At 41.1% G+C, this 19,787-nt stretch overlaps 2 protein-coding genes across 2 annotated transcripts in view; both read right to left on the reverse strand.

Annotated features, from left to right (window-relative positions):
• Window positions 1–10,181: 10,181 nt before the first annotated feature.
• LOC100562739 (cholinesterase) lies at window positions 10,182–16,395 on the reverse strand. The gene is made up of 4 exons (XM_008105618.2): window positions 16,076–16,395; window positions 13,249–14,722; window positions 11,427–11,581; window positions 10,182–11,006 (listed from the first exon to the last, which is right to left on the reverse strand). The coding sequence occupies exons 2-3, from the start codon at window positions 14,712–14,714 to the stop codon at window positions 11,428–11,430; spliced, it is 1,620 nt and encodes a 539-aa protein (XP_008103825.2). The 5' UTR covers window positions 14,715–14,722; window positions 16,076–16,395; the 3' UTR covers window positions 10,182–11,006; window position 11,427.
• A 3,055-nt stretch (window positions 16,396–19,450) lies between these two features.
• Window positions 19,451–19,787, reverse strand: part of LOC100557286 (acetylcholinesterase) — a 10,140-nt gene continuing 9,803 nt past the window's right edge. Inside the window, exon 4 of the mRNA XM_003217926.4 lies at window positions 19,451–19,787. This exon is cut by the window's right edge and continues 273 nt beyond it. The gene's annotated coding sequence lies outside the window, so the exon portion shown is untranslated.

The raw sequence follows: 19,787 nt of genomic DNA on the forward strand, positions 1-19,787 counted from the left end.
CAACTCCAGTATATTGATACCATTTGTACAATAAACCTTTCCAAAGGTATGCAATATAAAATATAGGTGCTGATACACACACACACAAATACACACACAATATAAAACAAACTGACCAATACATGTTGTCCAGTGGTTGTCAACAATTGGTCTCCAAGTATTTTGGATTTCACCATTCCTAATAGCTGGTAAGTTCATTGGGATTTCTGGGAGTTGAAGTCCATAACAACTGGAGGACCAAAGGTTGGAAACCACTGATGTAGTGAAATTATACAAGACTGCGAAATAATAGTGAACTAAGAACACATCTATATTGCAGAGTTGATGTAGTCTGAACCCATTTTAACTACCATGGATCAATGCTGCAGAATCCTGGGATTTGTCACTTCGCTAAGCTCCAGCATTTATTGGTAGAGAAGGTTGAAGACATTGTAAAGCTACAGCTCCTAGCATTGCGATACAACTAAACAAGACATTCAGTTGTATTGCAATGTACAACAATGTGGATACATTTGCATCCACATTAGATTCTTGGAATGTTTGTGACAGTGCATGCGTACATATGTGTTCCATTTCATATATATACTTTGTTGTATTTTTTATACATATATACACATATGTATATATTTATATATTTATATATTTATCTATACACAAACATGCATACACACACATACATACACACACTGGTACACACAAAGTCGCCCCTCCATATTTGTGGGTTTAACTTTTGCAGAGTTGATTGTTCTCTGATTTGATTAAATTAGGGCCTCGTCACATTCAGTCAGCAATGCAGGAGACAGCGATAGATTCACCAAGCAGCATGGTGAATCTGGTGGGCGGGGGAATCCAGTGCCCCATGTCCTACATCGATGCTTTCCCCATCCATTGGGGGAAAGGTCGTTACCCAACTTCCCCCACGCTCACCCTGTTCTCATTGCTCCATCTTACATCACTTTCACCACAGTTTGAGACAGAGCCCCGTTAGAAATAGAGGCACATTGCTTTCATGGGATCCATTAGGCTCCATCCCTGAACTGTGGTGAAAATGTCATGTGATGGGTAAATTTACCTGTGTGATGAAGTCCTAAGTCTTTCTAAAAATCTCTAGGAATTCAGATGCCACTTTACATCCAAGAGTACTGAAGGAACTAGCTGAAGTAATTTCAGAACCACTGGCAATCATATTTGAGAGTTCTTGGAGAACGGGAGAAGTCCCAGAAGATTGGAGGAGGGCAAATGTGGTCCCTATCTTCAAGAGGGGAAAAAAGAACGACCCAAACAATTACTGTCCGGTCAGCCTCACGTCGATACCAGGCAAGATTCTGAAAAAGATCGTTAAGGAAGTGGTCTGCAAACACTTAGAAACAAATGCAGTCATTGCTAATAGTCAACACGGATTTACCAAAAACAAGTCATGCCAGACTAATCAGATCTCTTTTTCCGATAGAGTTACGAGTTGGGTCGATACAGGGAATGCCGTGCATGTAGCCTACCTGGATTTCAGTAAGGCCTTCGACAAAGTCCCTCACAACCAACAAACTAGTAAAATGTGGGCTAGACAAAACTACGGTTAGGTGGATCTGTAATTTGCTAAGCAAACGAACCCAAAGGCTGCTCAACAATGTGTCGTCTTCATCTTGGAAAGAAGTCACGAGTGGAGTGCCGCAGGGTTCCATCCTGGGCCTGGTTCTGTTTAACATCTTTATTAATGTGATGTCCCATGGACCCCCGGGCCGTGAACCTGACTCCATTGTGGACAATAGCAATGAGGAAACAGGTTTAGTGCCAATTCAGCAAGACTCTGCCCCATTCCAGATGTTCCCTATTGACAATTCCAGTTCGGTGCTCATTAAAAAGGACCTTGGAACTGAGTTTTCTCTTCCCAGCTCTCCCCCCTTTGATCAGAAAATGTTTGTGCAAACGGACAGACAGGAGAGAGTGGGACAAAGACGAAGTGCGAGATTAGCAGCAAAGGAATCTCTTGATTAACCTATTTTCCCCTGAGAACTCTTGGGGAGGATCGCATCTGTGGAGATGTTTGCTTTAGCTCTTTTCCCTTGGGAAAAGAGTAGTTGGACACCTGCTCTGTGCAGAGATTTGAAGTTCCTTAAAAGTTTTGTGCGCTGGCAAGTCAGCGCGGAGTCAACAAGTCAGTTCGAAGGATTAGCTTCGTTTCCAGCCAAGTGTGGACTGCGTTTAAGTCCGCTACCTTCCAGTCTTGTCGTGCCTTGCCTTGCCGTGTTCCTTGCTTTGTTTCGCCATGATTCCAGCCTTGCATCATCGTGTCGAGTATCCAGTCTTGTCTTCAGTTCCTTGCCTTGGACTTACTTTGAACTCTAGTAAAATCTTGGACGTTTTCCCCACTCAAACTGCTTGGAAGTTTGAGTGTGTTTCGGTTTGGATTATAACTTTGAACTCTAATATTATAAACTGGACAATATATTACTGGACTATATTTGACCTTCCCTGAAAGGTCTATTGATGAACTATATTTTCTGCTTATTTTTGTTCTAATTTACTAATTCCTTAATAAAGATATTAGACTGTTATTGGCCTCAGTGTATTGGTTTCCAGTGCTCTCGCAGCCAGGGGCGTGGCAATTAACGACTTAGACGAAGGGTTAGAAAGCACAATCATCAAGTTTGCAGATGACACCAAACTGGGAGGGATAGCTAACACTCCAGAAGACAGGAGCAGAATTCAAAACGATCTTGACAGACTAGAGAGATGGGCCGAAACTAACAAAATGAAGTTCAACAGGGACAAATGCAAGATACTTCACTTCGGCAGAAAAAAATGGAAATCAAAGATACAGAATGGGGGACACCTGGCTCGACAGCAGTGTGTGCGAAAAAGATCTTGGAGTCCTTGTGGACAACAAGTTAAACATGAGCCAGCAATGTGATGCGGCTGCTAAGAAAGCCAATGGGATTCTGACCTGCATCAATAGGGGTATAGCATCTAGATCCAGGGAAGTCCTGCTCCCCCTCTATTCTGCCTTGGTCAGACCACACCTGGAATCACACTGTGTCTAATTCTGGGCACTGCAGTTGAAGGGAGATGTTGACAAGCTGGAATGTGTCCAGAGGAGGGCAACTAAAATGATCAAAGGTCTGGAGAACAAGCCCTATGAGGAGCGGCTTAAAGAACTGGGCATGTTTAGCCTGCAGAAGAGAAGGCTAAGAGGAGACATGATAGCCATGTACAAATACGTGAAGGGAAGTCATAGGGAGGAGGGAGCAAGCTTGTTTTCTGCTGCCCTGCAGACTAGGACACGGAACAATGGCTTCAAACTACAGGAAAGGAGATTCCACCTGAACATCAGGAAGAACTTCCTGACTGTGAGAGCTGTTCAGCAGTGGAACTCTCTCACCCGGACTGTGGTGGAGACTCCTTCTTTGGAGGCTTTTAAACAGAGGCTGGATGGCCATCTGTCGGGGGTGCTTTGAATGCTATTTCCTGCTTCTTGGCAGGGAGTTGGACTGGATGGCCCATGAGGTCTATTCCAACTCTACTATTCTATGATTCTATGATTCTATGTTCAACATCTGCTTGAAGTTAACCATAGAGTCACAATGGAGGACCGAGAGATTCCTATAGAGTGAGTTGTTCTCAATATATAATTAATGATACAGTAGAGTCTCACTTATCCAACATAAACGGGCCGGCAGAATGTTGGATAAGCAAATATGTTGGATAATAAGGAGGGATTAAGGAAAAGCCTATTAAACATCAAATTAGGTTATGATTTTACAAATTAAGCACCAAAACATCATGTTATACAACAAAATTGACAGAAAAAGTAGTTTAATACACAGTAATGCTATGTAGTAATTACTGTATTTACGAATTTAGCACCAAAATATCACGATGTATTGAAAACATTTACTACAAAAATGCGTTGGATAATCCAGAATGTTGGATAAGCGAGTGTTGGATAAGTGAGACTCTACTGTATTACTAACGAATTGGCCAGGCTTTAGCACAGCAGGTTAAAACCACTAGCTGCAGTAAAACTTGTCAGTCGAAAGGTAATAATAATAATAATAATAATAATAATAATAATAATAATAATAATAATAAACACTTTATTTATATACAGCCATCATCTCCCCGAAGGGACTTGGGACAACTTACAAGGCACTCCAGGATGTACATATGACATACAATAGGTAAAAAGGTACAAAAGTATAAAACAGGTCACATAAAATTACAACAACAACCCCCTGGGTCAGGATGGGCTCCTGGCCTTTAGCACAGTATCTGCCTACCTAGATGTTCAAAAGCAAAATGTGAGTAGATAAATAGGTACCGCTTTAAAGCAGGAAGGTATTTTAAGCCACCCATAAGGAAATACCAGAAAAATGCCAGTGATTAAGGGGGAAGTTTACAATCAACACTCTTTGACAGGGAAATGGAGCCAAAACACACACATCCCAACCTCCGTGACCAGAACCGAGCACAAGACTCCAAGATGCCAAAGATGGGGAAAGTCTATATATGTACCTCTATGTTCTATTATCTGTCTTGTTGTTGTATAAACGGCATTAAATGATTGCAGCATATGTATGTTCTGTGATCCGCCCTGAGTGAGGAGGGTGGAATATAAATACTGCAAATAAATAAATTAATTAATATTATTGCTAAAAATATATATTGGAATTTCAACTGTGATTGTATCTGCAATATACAATTATTCAACCCAGGTGGAGGTACATTAGCACCATCTCTACATTTATAAAGAAACGTGGCCGCTGCTTAAAAAGAGGTGTTAATCAATGTATAACATTTCTAAATAGCTACAAGATGCGCAATCTAATACAACTCACTCGGGGAAACAACCGTTCCTTCCACATTTTGGTGATTTCGGAACCAGCATAATAATGGCATTACCCTCATAGGAATTTTGTTGTTTTTATGGACAAAGCAGCCTTTTCCTGGTACAGATTTCTCTCTCCCCATACCTTTCCCTATTATTGATAGCATTTATCACTCACCCCTTCCTTGTTTTACTCTTATCAGCTGCTATCGCAGCCTCTTCTATTTCCTCTTCACTTTTTCTTGCTCTCAGACTTTTTCTCAGCTCCCTGACTCTCAATCCAATCAAGATCAGGATGAACACTTGTCCCTTTCAGGCAGCCCTTTCCCTTTTGGGACTTTTATAGCCTATGTTACTAATGAAGAAGCCCCAGTCACAGCCTTCCTGGAAGGCTGGGGAAAGAAGGGAGGGTGTGGATTAGCAGCTACGTTTTAAGAAAGACTTGCTAACCTGGTTATACTTGTTGGGGATGAGTGGAGGAAGGAGAAATCCAAAGAGTTACCTTAGGGCTGTTTGAAGAAGAAATTGAAGGGATTTAAAGTGAAGAAAGGGAAGAAAGAAGTAAGCGGAAGCAGAGAGGGACAGAGGGAGGGAGGTCAAATGCCACAAAGGCGGCAAAATGAGATTACTGCTCTTCCAAATGGGAATTATTCCTTCCCATGAAGTTTATGATTGCAGAGTGTGAGGCCTAGGACCTCTCTGACTGAGCAGTTTAAAGGTCCTTCCCTAAACTACAAACCCCAGAATTCTGCAGAAGGCAGCAACTGGATTTACTATTATAAGATAGATATGCTAGATTTCGTATCACAAAATCACAAGTCAAACACTTCCCAAGTGTCTAGGACTGTGTGATGTATTTTCGGATGATGCGTGCAGATCCCAGCAGGGTGGCATTTTGCAGTTGGGCAGATCATAATTTTGTCAATGTCTATTGTTTCCAAATGCTGGCTGAGATCTTTTGGCATGGCACCCAATGTGCCCATCACTACCGGGACCACCTGTACTGGTTTCTGCCAGAGTCTTTGAAGTTCAGTCTTGAGGTCCTGATAGCGGCTGAGTTTTTCCTGTTGTTTTTCGTCGCTGTGACTGTCACCTGGTATGGTGACATCAATGATCCAAACGTTTTTCTTTTCCACAACTGTGATGTCTGGTGTGTTGTGTTCCAGAACTTTGTCAGTCTGGATTCGGAAGTCCCACAGCATCTTTGCGTGCTCATTTTCCATTACCTTTGCAGGTTTGTGATCCCACCAGTTATTTACTGCTGGGAGGTGGTACTTGAGGCATAAGTTCCAATGAATCATTTGAGCCACATAGTTGTGCCTCTGTTTGTAGTCTATCTTTGCAATTTTCTTACAGCAGCTGAGGATATGATCAATGGTTTTGTCGGTTTCCTTATTATTATTATTATTTTCACTATTCATATTCTGCCCTTCTCATCCCGAAGGGAACTCAGAGCTGATCACAATGCACATGTACATGGCAAACATTCAGTGCCATTATTAGACATACAACATAGACAAACACGAATAGAGGTAATTCAACATTTTCCAAATTCCAGCTTCAGGAGGTTATGCTCTATTCCAGCCACAGGGGGAGCTGTGGCTTCATCCACTATGATGCTGAGTCCCTTTTGATTGTAGTCTTTCCTCCTTGCTCTTCAATCGCCAGCAGTTTTATGGTGTCGTAAATTAAATTACCTCCTGCTTAAGCGGTCCCTAATTTCTCTACTCACAGCTGCAGCTGTTTTCCAACTGCTTAGGCGGACAGTAAGCTAGGCTAATAAATGGCCAGGTGCTTAATGTGACACAGGCTTCGAATTTGCAACCTTTTGGTCAACAGTGATTTATTGCTGCTGGCAATTAACCAGCTTGATAGATACTCTGGTGCAGGCATAGGCAAACTTTGGCCCTCCAGGTGTTTTGGACTTCACCTCCCACAATTCCTAACAGCCGGTAGGAGGGCTGAAGTTTGCATATTGCCTGCTCTAATGTGATGAGGTCCTTATTATTTGCTATGTGTGCACTTTCTTTGTAACTATTCCTGACCTTTTCTTTTGGTTGCCTGAACTGTTTCTAAATGTTCTGTGGAAGTTTTATGTTTCTGTAATTCTGACAATTTCAGAAGTAATGAAATTTTACTGTGGGAGAAGAATCTATTCTATGAGGGCTATCCAGAAAGTAGATTACATTTTGGAATTAAAAATGAATAAAGTATAGGAGAAAACATTTACCATATGCAGTTGAAAGCCAGACCCAAATACCACTTCTCAGCATAGTCCCCATTGAAATCTAGGCACTTATCATAGCGATAAAAGAGTTTGGAAAGTCCTTCCCCACCAAACTTTGCCGCTTGGCTTGTGTCCTCAACCAGGCAGGCATCTCTTCCCACAGCTGCACATGTGCATGCGCTCAACTTTCCCCCACGCTCATCCTGGATCGCTCTCTTGTTTTGCAAATGCTTGCAAGGAAGGTTATGGCGACCGTTTTTTGGGACAGGAAAGGTGTGCTTCTTGCAAAACCTTAGAAGAGCGATCCAGGACGCTATGAGAAGTGCCTTGATTTCAATGGGGACTATTGAGCAATGGATTGAAATGGCAGCAAATATATTCCATCTAAACAACAGGAAGAACTTCCTGACAATTAGAGCTGTTTGGCAGTGGAATATGCTGTCTGGGAGGGTGGTGGGGTCTCCTTCTCTGTAGGTTTTTAAGCAGAGGCTGGATGGAGTGCTGATTGCATTTTCTCACGTGGCAGGGGATTGGACTGGATGGCCCTTGTGATCTCTTCCAGCTCTTGGATTCTAATCCTTATTACAAGGCAAAGTCCACAATTTGCCAATAGATTCCTGAGGAGGTAGGAAATAGAAGGACTTGAAAGAGAAGGAGCCACGGGACACATGTTTGTGGCTTGCTAATGACTGTAAATGTTGCTTTTCATATGACATTGTTTCAAACCAGGGGCATTCCAGTTTTCACTTCATTCTTTGGCCATACCTTTTATAATATTAGGAAACCTGTGACTAGCTTCCTGTGACTAGCACTTTGTTCCAGTGTTGATAATGGTGTGCTAAGTCATTAGCATTGCAGCAACAAGATTGGGACAATCCACATGAATTGTGGGCATGTCATCGGCATCACACTTCTCTACTTTACTTCCCTGTTGTTGCTGCTGTTATATTTATATCTGGGGGTTGTTGCTCATCTCCATTTCTAAGCCGAAGAGCCGGCGTTGTCCATAGACATCTCCAAGGTCATGTGGCCAGCATGACTGCATGGAGCGCCGTTACCTTCCCGACAGAGCGGTACCTATTGATCTACTCACATTGGCATGTTTTCGAACTGCTAGGTTGGCAGAAGCTGGAGCTAACAGCGGCCGCTCACACCGCTCCCGAGGTTTGAACCTGGAACCTTTCGGCCTGCAAGTTCAGCAGCTCAGTGCTTTAACACACTTCGCCACCGGGGCCCGTGTAATTAAGAAGGGGAAATTGCTAATTTTGTGTGTTTTGTAGCAATATTGAAAGCCAGTGTGGGACATGGATTATAGCCAATGGAGTTACTAGTCGAGTTCAGGGAGGAGGGGTTCACATGGGGTGACACCATGGGGGTAACAGATGGCAGAGCCATTGCTCATTGACCATCTCAAGGCCCACTAGTTTCCCCCTCCTCTGCCCAGGACACCCCATCATCCATATGTTGAGGCCACTGGTGGAATGGGGTGCTGTTTCTGCCTGGTGCCTCCTTCCATAGAATCAAAGAACAGGAGACTCATAGAGCTGGAAGAGACTACAGTGTGATCCATTCCAACCACCTGCTATGCAGGAACACGCTATCAAAGCACTCCCAACAGATGACCATCTAGTTTTTGCTTAAAAACATGCAGAGAAGAAGACTCCACCACACTACAAGGCAGCAACAGCTGTTACTATCAGGAAGTTCTTTTTAATGTTTAGGTGGAATCTCTTTTCTTTCAGTTTGAATATATTGCACTGTTTCCTAGTCTCTAAAGCAGAAGAAAGTAAGCTTGCCCCCTCCTCAATATGACATTATTTCAAATATTTAAACATAACATTTATGTCCCCTCTCAGCCTTCTTTTCTCCGAACTAAACATACCCAGCTCTTAAGTCAGTCCTCATAGGGCATGGCATCTAGACCTTTAGCCATTTCTGTTACCATACTCTAGAAAACATCCTTGAATTTTGGTGTCTAGAAATTGACACAGTATTTCAGGTGAGGCCTGACCAAAACAGAATAGTGTGGCACTATTCATTGCCTAGAGCCCCTGATGGCGCAGCAGATTAAACTGCTGAGCTGCTGAACTTGCTGACCAAAAGGTCAGTGGTTCGAATCCGAGGAGTGGAGTGAGCTCCCGCTGTTAGCCCCAGCTTCTGCCAACCTAGTAGTTCAAAAATATGCAAATGTGAGTAGATCAATAGGTACCACTCTGGTGGGAAGGTAACGGCACTCCATGCAGTCATGCCAACAACCTTGGAGGTGTCTCCAGACAACGCCAGGTCTTCAACTTAGAAATGGAGATGAGCACCAACCCCCAGAGTCAGACATGACTAGACTTAATGTCAGGGGAAAACCTTTACCTACCTATTAATTCCTTCAGTCTAGACACTGGATTCTTATTGATGTAGCCCAAAATTCCATTGGCATGATGATGACGATGGTGATGATGATGATGATGATGATGATGATGATGATGATGATGATGGACAGTAGCATGCCAAACTGCTTTGATGGACTGGGGTGGTAAGGTGGGCAGGAGAAGAAGAGCATCCCTCTCCATCTGCTACTCCTTCATCCGCTGCTCCTCTTCTCATCACCTTTCTCTAGGGTTCTTTAGGGTTCTTCATCCAGGCCAACTTATTTCCACTCATTGTACCAAGGACTTACATCATGGCTAAAATTTAGTATTCAATATATTTAATTTAATTTTAAAAATACAGTAGAGTCTCACTTATACAATACTCGCTTATCCAAGTTCTGGATTATCCAACGCACTTTTGTAGTCAATCTTTTCAATACGTCGTGATATTTTGGTGCTAAATTCGTAAATACAGTAATTACTACATAGCATTACTGCGTATTGAACTACTTTTTCTGTCAAATTTGTTGTTAAACATTATGTTTTAGTGCTTAATTTGTAAAATCATAACGTAATTTGATGTGTAATAGGCTTTTCCTTAATCCCTCCTTATTATCCAACATATTCACTTATCCAATGTTCTGCTGGCCCGTTTATGTTGGATAAGTGAGACTCTACTATATAACAAATGAAAAGAGAAGGGAAAACAGATACGTCCAGAAATTTCATAACTCACATCAAAGACAGCCGAGAACATTTGCAAGTGTAAAACTTTTAAAATGCTTTTATTGATGTTCAAGATAGTGAAACAACTACGCAAGAAGAAAAACATATGTAATACCCTTACACAGAAAAATGTATGGGCATATTCTATCATCCATCTAATTTTAGATCAAATCATTTTCTAATTGATATTAAAGTCTCTGCACATTCCTGTAATTAAATATAAGATTCTTCCAAAAGGGGATTCAAAATTTTCAGTTCTTTCTGGAATTTAATGCATTAGCCAACATGGTATAGTGATTTGAGCACTGAACCATGAATGTGGAGACTTATGATTCAATTCCCAGATCAGCAATGGAAACCTACTGGGCAACCGTGAACTCAGCCCCACAAAATAACATAATAGTTTCACCTTATAGTCACCATAAGTCACAACTAAAACATCATATTTCTTTCGCTGGATTTAACCACTCTACAATTACATATTGATCTCAGGGCTTCGGCTGATAATACACAAGCATGATATAATTGTTTTGTAAATTATTGGTTTCTGATTTGAGATGTTGCTAAACTATGTACGTAATGAAAGGATTCAGCTGTAAAATCCAGGCCTGTAATTGTCTTGATAGTAGTTACAGTCATAATCTAATATTGTTTTGCCAGAAGACAGTACAACCAAACATGAGTATATATACCATTTCAATTTTTTTAATGCCAACAAAGTAAATAAGCATGGGTTTTTTTTCTTTGAGTTGTGTAATACACAGTCCCTTTATATATTGAAGATTGTGAGTTTCCAAACAAAGTATAATCTCTATACAGGTCCATTCTTCCAATTACTTTCAGTTTGCTTCTTGATTGTAATTTTGGTCTGTAGAGACATGGGAAAATAGGTATCATTTCACTTTATTCCTTTAAACTTATTAATATTTGCTCTGCAAACAGTAAAATCTGCAAATTAGCAGAATCAAATACTTCTCCTTCAAAACACATACTACTAATAATTGGGCAAGGGGGAATATGCAAAAACAAAATCAAACTTGTGATACTTATACTGAATGGGTCTTCAATAAATCAAAAATATTTACTTTATTTTTGAGAAATGATTTTGACCACTTCTAACTTCATCTTGATTACAGCAAATACGGCCATGCAAATCATAAACAAATTAAAAGCCCATTACAACACATATGATAATATAACGATAACTAATCCAACACAATTGATCTGATTAGAAACATCAACATCATGGCCCACAGAGATATGCAACATGTGATGGAGCTGGCCTCACTTCAATTTGTAGCCTGTTTTTTAAAAAGACCACAGTGTCGAGTAGGCGATACTGGTATAACCTCAGCTGGCTCAGTGCTAAGACGGAAGAAGTTCTGCTGTGCAGCATTAAAAGGCAGCCACTCCACTTCTTTCTTCTCTGATCCTGTGGGATTCCTATAGAGGAGAAAATAATATATTTATAATCAGCAGGCTGTAATGTTACATGTAAACTCAGGAAAAAATGGTAGAAAAGATCACAAAGTTTGGAGGTTCTTTTAGGTTTGAACAAGGAGGATGAATAAAATTCTTCAGGGAACAGAAAAAAGGGATCAAGCTACTTTTTCCCTCTCAAAACCAATGCAGCCTGGTTGCCTGCTGTGACAACAGAGTGCTAGAAAAGACTAGGCTTTGGCATGATCCAGAAAAGTCCTTTTTATGTTTTCCGTAATTTGACAGGGACTGTCCCCATTACACTTTGGCCATCTCACTTTTTTGGAAATTTCAATTTCCCTCTTCTTCTCCCACTGTTTCCTTTTTTCTTAGCTTACTTCAAGTATTGCAAATTAAGTTCAAGATGCAAAAGGACTTTGTGCTATATTATCTCCGCAGTGGGCAAAATCTCACCCTTCCTAGTAAGCATTGGCAAAGGCAAACTGCTGCAGCCTCTCCTGGTTTGTGTGTTTAAGCTCACTGTGAAACATATATGCCTCCCAGCATATAATGAAGGTATCCAGCTGCAGCTGAGGGAAAACCCAGCATCTTATTGCAATTCAAATACTCTGATCCCTCCAAGCTTCACTCAGTCATACACAGCTTCACCTTTTTAAAAGCCTTTTGTCCCACACCACCTGTTCCTTTCTTTAAGCGTCTTGTATTTTAATCTTTTTCTTCCTGGCTAGTTTTTTATTCCCACCCCAACTACCATATTCTTTCAGCATCTACCCTCCTAACTGTTCTCTTCACCTTTATGAGGAACCAGGGGTGTTTTTCCTGCTCTCAGGGTTGCCATCTCTTAAATGTTTACATCCAGTTGCCTTATTTGCATATAATGCAACCTATTTGCTCAATATGCAAGTCAGGACATGAGTCAAGAGAGGATTTGATGAGTGCCCAAATGATGGGTTAACCCAGTTTTCCAGTTTGAAAACATTGTCAACAGTAAAGGTTTTCTGAACATCACCTAATGGCTGTTTTTCACATTTTATTAATCTGTTTTGCAGTGTTTATGATGGACTCTGCAGAAGATACTGCAACTGTACTTCATAAAAAGGAAAAACAGCCTGTTTAGCAAGGCTTCTAAATGCTTATTTGTTATCAGCAAATGTTTAATTTTTATACCTGTTTTATATGCCTATTTACATGGCCAGGAAGTCTATTGATTTAATATTTTCTTTCACATTTTGGAATACATGTATTTGGAAATATATACATAATTAGCCATCTTGGACCTGGAACTCAAGTTTAAATACAACATTCATTTATACTTCCTGCACACTTTATATGCAGGGCTTGAAGATAATTGCATACAATATTTTTAGTAATCAGGAGCATGAAACAAAATTTGTGTACACTGAACCATCAGAAAAGAAATGTATGGCTATCTCAAACACCAATGTGGATAATTTTGGCTGATGGAGTATTTCAGAATTTCAGTTAAGGGATGCTCAACCTGTAACTTAAAAATTCATTAGTTGTTCCTATTACAAGGTACCAAGCACTGTTTCTTAGGATACATAATGCAGAATATAATACCAGAGAAGAAAACAGTTTACATTCTCCTACTCAGATTGAACTGATGTTTTGAATAAAGCAGAGGAGAATGAGAAAGAAAAATGCCTTACCCAGTTCTGGCGAAATCTGCCCAATATCGCATTATCTTACGGCTGAACGCTGCATCCGCTTCTGTTTGTGTTTTGTTGGCCTCCAATGCTGCCTTAAAGCTTCCAAACAGATAAATGAGTTCAGCTCCATGGTCTGCCTTTGCCCACTCAGGCCAGACAGTGCCAGAGGTGTGATGTGCAAAAAGGTAAACGTACACAGGACTCCCAGCTTTTCTGACCTGGGCAGCAAATTCAGCTGCAGGGCATACAAAGAAATAATCACTTGAAGATTGCACCAAGGCTGAACGGTACTTTGCTGGGCCATGACTTTCTTCACTGTACTGCAGGGCCACAGCCTGAATATCTTCTTCAGTTGCATTTCGCACTGTACTTCTTAATGTATTTAGAAATTGTTCCTGAGTGATTAGGCTGTGATTGACTCCAGGAAAAATAAAAGCCACAAAGGAAGCCAGCTCATCTGAGGTGACACCAGTGAGAATTGGTTTGGTCTGCACAAGCTGAGGATCATCAGTCAAAAATTCCCCATCTGTTGTTGGTGCAAAAGCACCATCCAGATGATACTTACTATTCTGAAACAAAGGTTTTTCATATGGAGGCAATTCCATTGCCTCTTTTTTCTGAAGGCAATTCACAATTTCATTTTCATTGCCTTCTCCACATCCCAGCAGCCGGCTAAATTCAAGCGATTTATTCTTGGCCTTTTCGGGACTTGCCCAAGAAAAGACAGCATTGGGTGTTCCACTCTGAAGCACAGCCTGGGCAAATAGGGACTCACTTTTGGGTGAAAAGAGATGGAAGCCAACAGAGACTGCTCCAGCACTGTGACCAAAAATCGTCACCCGCTTTGGATCTCCACCAAAGGCAGCTGCATTCTCCTTGATCCAGGTCAGGGCCAGGTGTTGGTCCCACAGACCCATGTTTCCTGGGACAGCTGGTGGCAAGTAAATGAAGCCCAGAGCCCCCAGGCGGTAATTCATGGAGGCCACAATGACATTCTCAGTCGCAGCTAAAGAAGCCCCATTGTACAAATCCAGGGAACTTGTACCTGCAACAAAGCCCCCTCCATGTATCCAGACAAGAATGGGAATAGGTTCAGAGGGCTGTGGATGGGGCACCCAGATGTTGAGGAAGAGACAATCTTCTGACAGGGGCCTATTGGGATTCCACAATTTTGCGTCAGGAGCTATAAGTAACTGAGGACAGGCATTGCCAAAGTTGGTGGCCTCGAGGATTTGACTCCATGGCTGATGTGGGAGAGGCTTCTGGAATCGCAATTTCCCCAAGGCAGGCTTTGCATAGGGGATGCCAAGATAAGCTCTCACAGAGCCAGAGCCAGCTTTGAGAGATTTACCTTTGACAGGGCCACTGCTGGTGTTCACCACAAGGCTATCATTGGAGGCAGCATTGGAGGCCAGAGAAAACAGGATGAAGAGGGAGCATGATATGGAAGAGGCAAGACCAAGCATTGCAGCAACTGGAAGGAGAAAGTTCCAAGTGAGATAACATTAAATACAAAGGAAGGCACTGAGTGGAGTCCAAGGTCCACAGAAAAATGAAGTAGGACTAACATCTTGTCCACTTTAGATTATAGTCACATTATGTACACAGGCTAGCCTTTGAAATCACAGAAATTTCATTCAATGTTGAGGGAAGGCTGATCCACCATAGACCAAAGTCCAATATTACAACTCTTCCCATAACACATCTTCACTCTATGTCACTTCATAGACTCTAAAGCAGCTTTTGATTCCATTACCCAAGTTAAGCCATGGGAAAAGCTGGAGGCCTCCTCAATCAATCGATGACTTCTGTCTGAGCAAATTAAGTCTTTGGACCGTAATAAAGATTGAGGATTATGATGTAATATTTATGTATTAATTATTTCTCTTATGTACATTGAAGCCTGAAGGCAAATTAACATTTTGTATGCTGCTCTGAATGCCTTTGTGCCCAAAAAACAGGGGGGAAATTATCTAAATAATAACATAAATAACAATACAGTAGAGTCTTGCTTATCCAACATAAACAGGCTGGCAGAACATTGGATAAACTAAAATGTTGGATCATAAGGAGGGATTAAGGAAAAGCCTAATAAATGTCAAATGACGTTATGATTTTAAGCACCAAAACATCATGTTTTACAACAAATCGACAGAAAAAGCAGTTCAATACACGGTAACGTTATGTAGTAATTACTGTATTTATAAATTTAGCACCAAAGCATTGCAATGTATTGAAAACAATGACTATAAAAACATTGACTACTAAAAAATTGACTACAAATAAAGATAGAATTGCATAAAATGAATTTACAGTAACAACACTGTCAGAAGTTAAATCAGTAAAAAATCCTTGTTGCCTAGAAAAATAGCTGTGGATATGGGCGGGAGGCAGACTGCGCTGGATAATCCAGAACATTGGATAAGCAAAGGTTGGATAAGTGAGACTCTACTGTACATTGTTGCTAGAAATATATTGGGATTTCAACTGTGATTGTGTTTGCAATATATCGTTATTCAATCCAGATGAATGTGTATTGGCACCATTTGTACACTTATAAGGAAACTTAGCCACTGCTCAAAGGAGGTGATGAAAATTCATCAATATATAACATTTTCAAATAATCTCAAGGTACAGGTCCCAACACAAATTAAACTCAACTGGAAGAAACTACAGTTCTTTCCACATTTTTGTGATTTCTGAAACAGCATAATAAAAGTATTTACCCTTCACTGAATTTGCTATTTTTCTTATGGACACAACAGCATTTTCCTCCTGTAGATTTCCCTCCCCAGTACCTTTATTATTGATAGCATTTGTCACTCACCCTTTGCTTGCTTTACTCTGATCAGCTGCTATCGCAGCCTCTTCTATTTCCTCTTCAACTTTACTTGCTCTCAAACTTTTTCTCTCCGTTTCCCGACTCCAGTCAAGACTTGAATGAACCGTTGTCCCTTTCAGACAGCCCTCTCCTTTTTGCAGAGACTTTTATAGCTTATGTTACTAATGAGGAAGACCCAATCGCATCCTTCCTGGCAAGGCTACGGGAAGCAGGGAGAGATTGTAAGGGATGCTGGATTAGCAGCTGCCTATTAGGAGAGACTTGCTAATCTGGTTATACCAGTTGGGGATGAGTGGAAGAAGGAGAAATACTAAGAGGCACTTCAGGGTTACTCCATGGACCTCTTCACATGGGGAATTTCACAGGATGCATGGCAGACCCTGCCCACATTCCTCCCAAAGTGGAGGGAAAACACTGAAAGGCGCTTCCTCCACCATTACAGGGAGGAAAGTGTGTTTTGAGTAGTTCTGATGGAGCTACCCACACTTTCCTCCCCTATTCATAGAATCATAGAATAGTAGAGTTGGAAGAGACCTCATGGGCCATCCAGTCCAACCCCCTGCCAAGAAGCAGGAAATCGCATTCAAAGCACCCCCGACAGATGGCCATCTGCTGTGTATGCATGCTCTTCAAATGTCTAGCCAGCTTCCTAAACCATGTTTAAATATTTGAAGTGATATCACATTGGGAAAGGGGAAGGCTTGTTTTCTGCTACTCCAGAGACTAGGATTCCCGTTACATTAAATCAGCTCTAAAGGGATTTGCCAGGCAGTCTGGCGAATCTGGCAGGCAGTGAGGGAATCCATTGCCCCGCACCCCGCAGTACCCGCAGCACCGCCTTCCACATCACACGAGGAAAAGCGTCACTCATCCTGTTGCTGGCAACGAGAACACAGGAAGGCTCCCATGTTCTCCTTGCCTCTTTTTCAGCACAGTTCGGGATGGAGCTCTGCTGGAAATAACTCTACGTTGTTTGATGGGATCCGGTGGGTTCCATCCCCGAACTGTCCTGGATGCATCCTAAGACAGGTAAGACAGGTCTGTGTCATGAAGTGATAAGACAGAGAGAAAGGGATTCAAATTACAAGTATAGGGATTCCACCTGAACATTAGAAAGACCTTCCTGATGTTAACAGCTGTTGCCACCCATATATATTATAATGGGATGGACTGAAAGATTTGTGTGTTCATAGCAACTGCACAGTAAGCGGAGCTGCGTGACTGTGCAACCATGAAGTGGTGCAACAATGAGAACATGAAATGGCAGGCACTCACAATAACAAATTGTACAATTCGTTTGATTACATAGCCAAAAAAGGGCAATGCATGAGTTCAGATGAGTTATCTATGATAAGATGTGCTAAGCAGATAGCAACACCTGTATTTTGATAGTGCTATTAAGTGTAATGTGCAATAAGAAAAATAACTATAAGGCCATGTTTTTGCTTTCTGCTAGGATGGGGTTGTGACAACAGAGAAAGAAAGGAGTAAAATGTCTCCTAGGATGATTAAACAAATCATTCAAAGCTCTTTTCCTGTAGGCAGGATTGTCTGCTGCTGCCCAAAACATTTTCTGGACAGATCCACTAAGCAGAGAGGTCTTGTCTGTGCCACTTAATGGATTTTTCAAAGTTTTATGAAATTGTAGGATGAACAGGCCCACAATGTAATACAGTCAGCTCTCTGTATCAACAGATTCTGCATCTACAAAATCTATCATCCATTGGTTGAAAATATCCCCCCCCCCAATTAAAAAGAAATTCAAAATGCAACGCTTGATTTTGCCATTTTATATATGCGACTCCATTTTGCTATGCCATTATATATAATGGGACTTGAGCATCTACCGATGCTGATAACCATTTTAGCAAAACCCCAGTTGATGCCAAAACCCACTGTACTGATAGCCACCAAGAGTCCTACATTAAGTAGTGTTAAGCAAAAGTTGCTCAGAGCTGAAAATCATCCTACTATATCTATTCAGATAGATCTATTTTCAGATATTGCCTTCCTTCCTTCCATCCCTCCCTCTTGAAAAAGGCAGAAGGGCTTTCATACCCAGAAGTGCAGAATAGTGAGTCTGTGCCTGTTAGTAGACCGGAAACCTTGCAAACATTGAGTATGGGGCTGTGGTTTCCACTATAATGCATATTAGATATCCCACCTAACTACAAATCGGGAATTAATTGAAGTAAATCAGGATTTACCTGCTTGCACCAACAAAGGGCCTGCCAATTAATTGTCTTGCTCAACTGAGACTGTGGTCAGTTTCCGCTCTTCTGAATATCTTCCCCTTCATGTCGCATTGCACACAAATATTTTTTTATAGCGGCAAGTATCTTGCTCTATCCTTCAGTGCAAATAGATCTTGCCTTAGAACATTTTTGAGGAAGTAAATACATACTTACTAAGTTTTACAGTAACAGCAGAATTGCCCTTTACAAAAACACCTCACAATTCACTGAAACTGAATAAACAGGTCATGTTAGTTTGGGGAAGGGGGAAAATAAATATGTAAGTGAATGAGTAGGCCATATTATTTCATCTACCACTTTTTGGGGAAGGGGAAAAATATGAACTTTAACTGCTAGGGCAACATTGTATGGAATTCATTTCAGCTTTGACAGCAGTAACACCCTTATTGGTATGGTGTGTGGTAGGGCCATATGGTCTTCCCAGGAAAGAAACATTTCAAAGTTACCAGAAATGTCTATTGTTGATGCTGACAAATGTCATGTGCATAGTTCACAAGACAAAGGTAGATCAGAAGTGTTCCTCCAATCATCCATAACATGCTGCTTCCTGGGATAAAGTGTGCAACCATGCACACTAATAACTGCCATGATGGGTGACAGATGACAGCAAAACCTATTATATGAAACCTGAAAAAGAACAGCATTGCCAACACTTCCTTGTTGTGACATTTCTGATTTCTGGCAGAAACCCTCAAGCAAAGATATTATATTTCTTTTCTTGACAAAATTTGTTCAGAGGTGGGTTGCCATTGCTTTCCACTGAGGCTTAGCAAGTATGACTTGATCAAGTATGCATGCCTGAGAAGTGATATGTTCTGCCAAATCTTTGCATGCATCTACACTGTAGAATCAGTGCAGTTTGCAACACTTCAACTACTATGGTTCAATGCTGTAGAATTCTGGCAGTTGCAGTTTTGTGAAGCACCAGCACTCTTGGGCAGAGAAAGCTAAAGACCTTGAAAAACTGCAGCTTCCATGATTCCGTAGCATTGAGCCATGACAGTTAAAGTGGCATCAAACTACATTCATTCTACAAGGTAGATCGAGCTTCAGTGCTGGGAGAAAGTCAAAAGATATATAAAATAAAAATAAGAAAACGACTCAGTTTTATAATGTATTTCAGGATTTTTATTTAGTTCTCCAGTAACCTACTAGAAATGCTTTCTTCAGATAATAGAAAAGATGCATTGCTCAGAGTTCAGTGGGAAAAGTGTAGATCGCAGGTGTACAAAAAGTGGATTATTAATGAGGTTCTGGTTAAAGCATCACATTTGCAACAAAGTTTCCCAAAACAATGGGGCGTATTATTCAGCATGAAAGGATGTTTGGAGGCTTTGGTGGGGGAGGGATGTTTTGTGCATGTGTGGGTGTGTTTTGTTCTTGTTTTGTTTTGTAATAGCTTGTCATTTCTTAAGGCTTCCAGGAAATGTTTTGATCTGTTC

Source organism: Anolis carolinensis, chromosome 2 (assembly GCF_035594765.1).
Source record: "Anolis carolinensis isolate JA03-04 chromosome 2, rAnoCar3.1.pri, whole genome shotgun sequence".
NCBI lineage: Eukaryota > Metazoa > Chordata > Lepidosauria > Squamata > Dactyloidae > Anolis > Anolis carolinensis.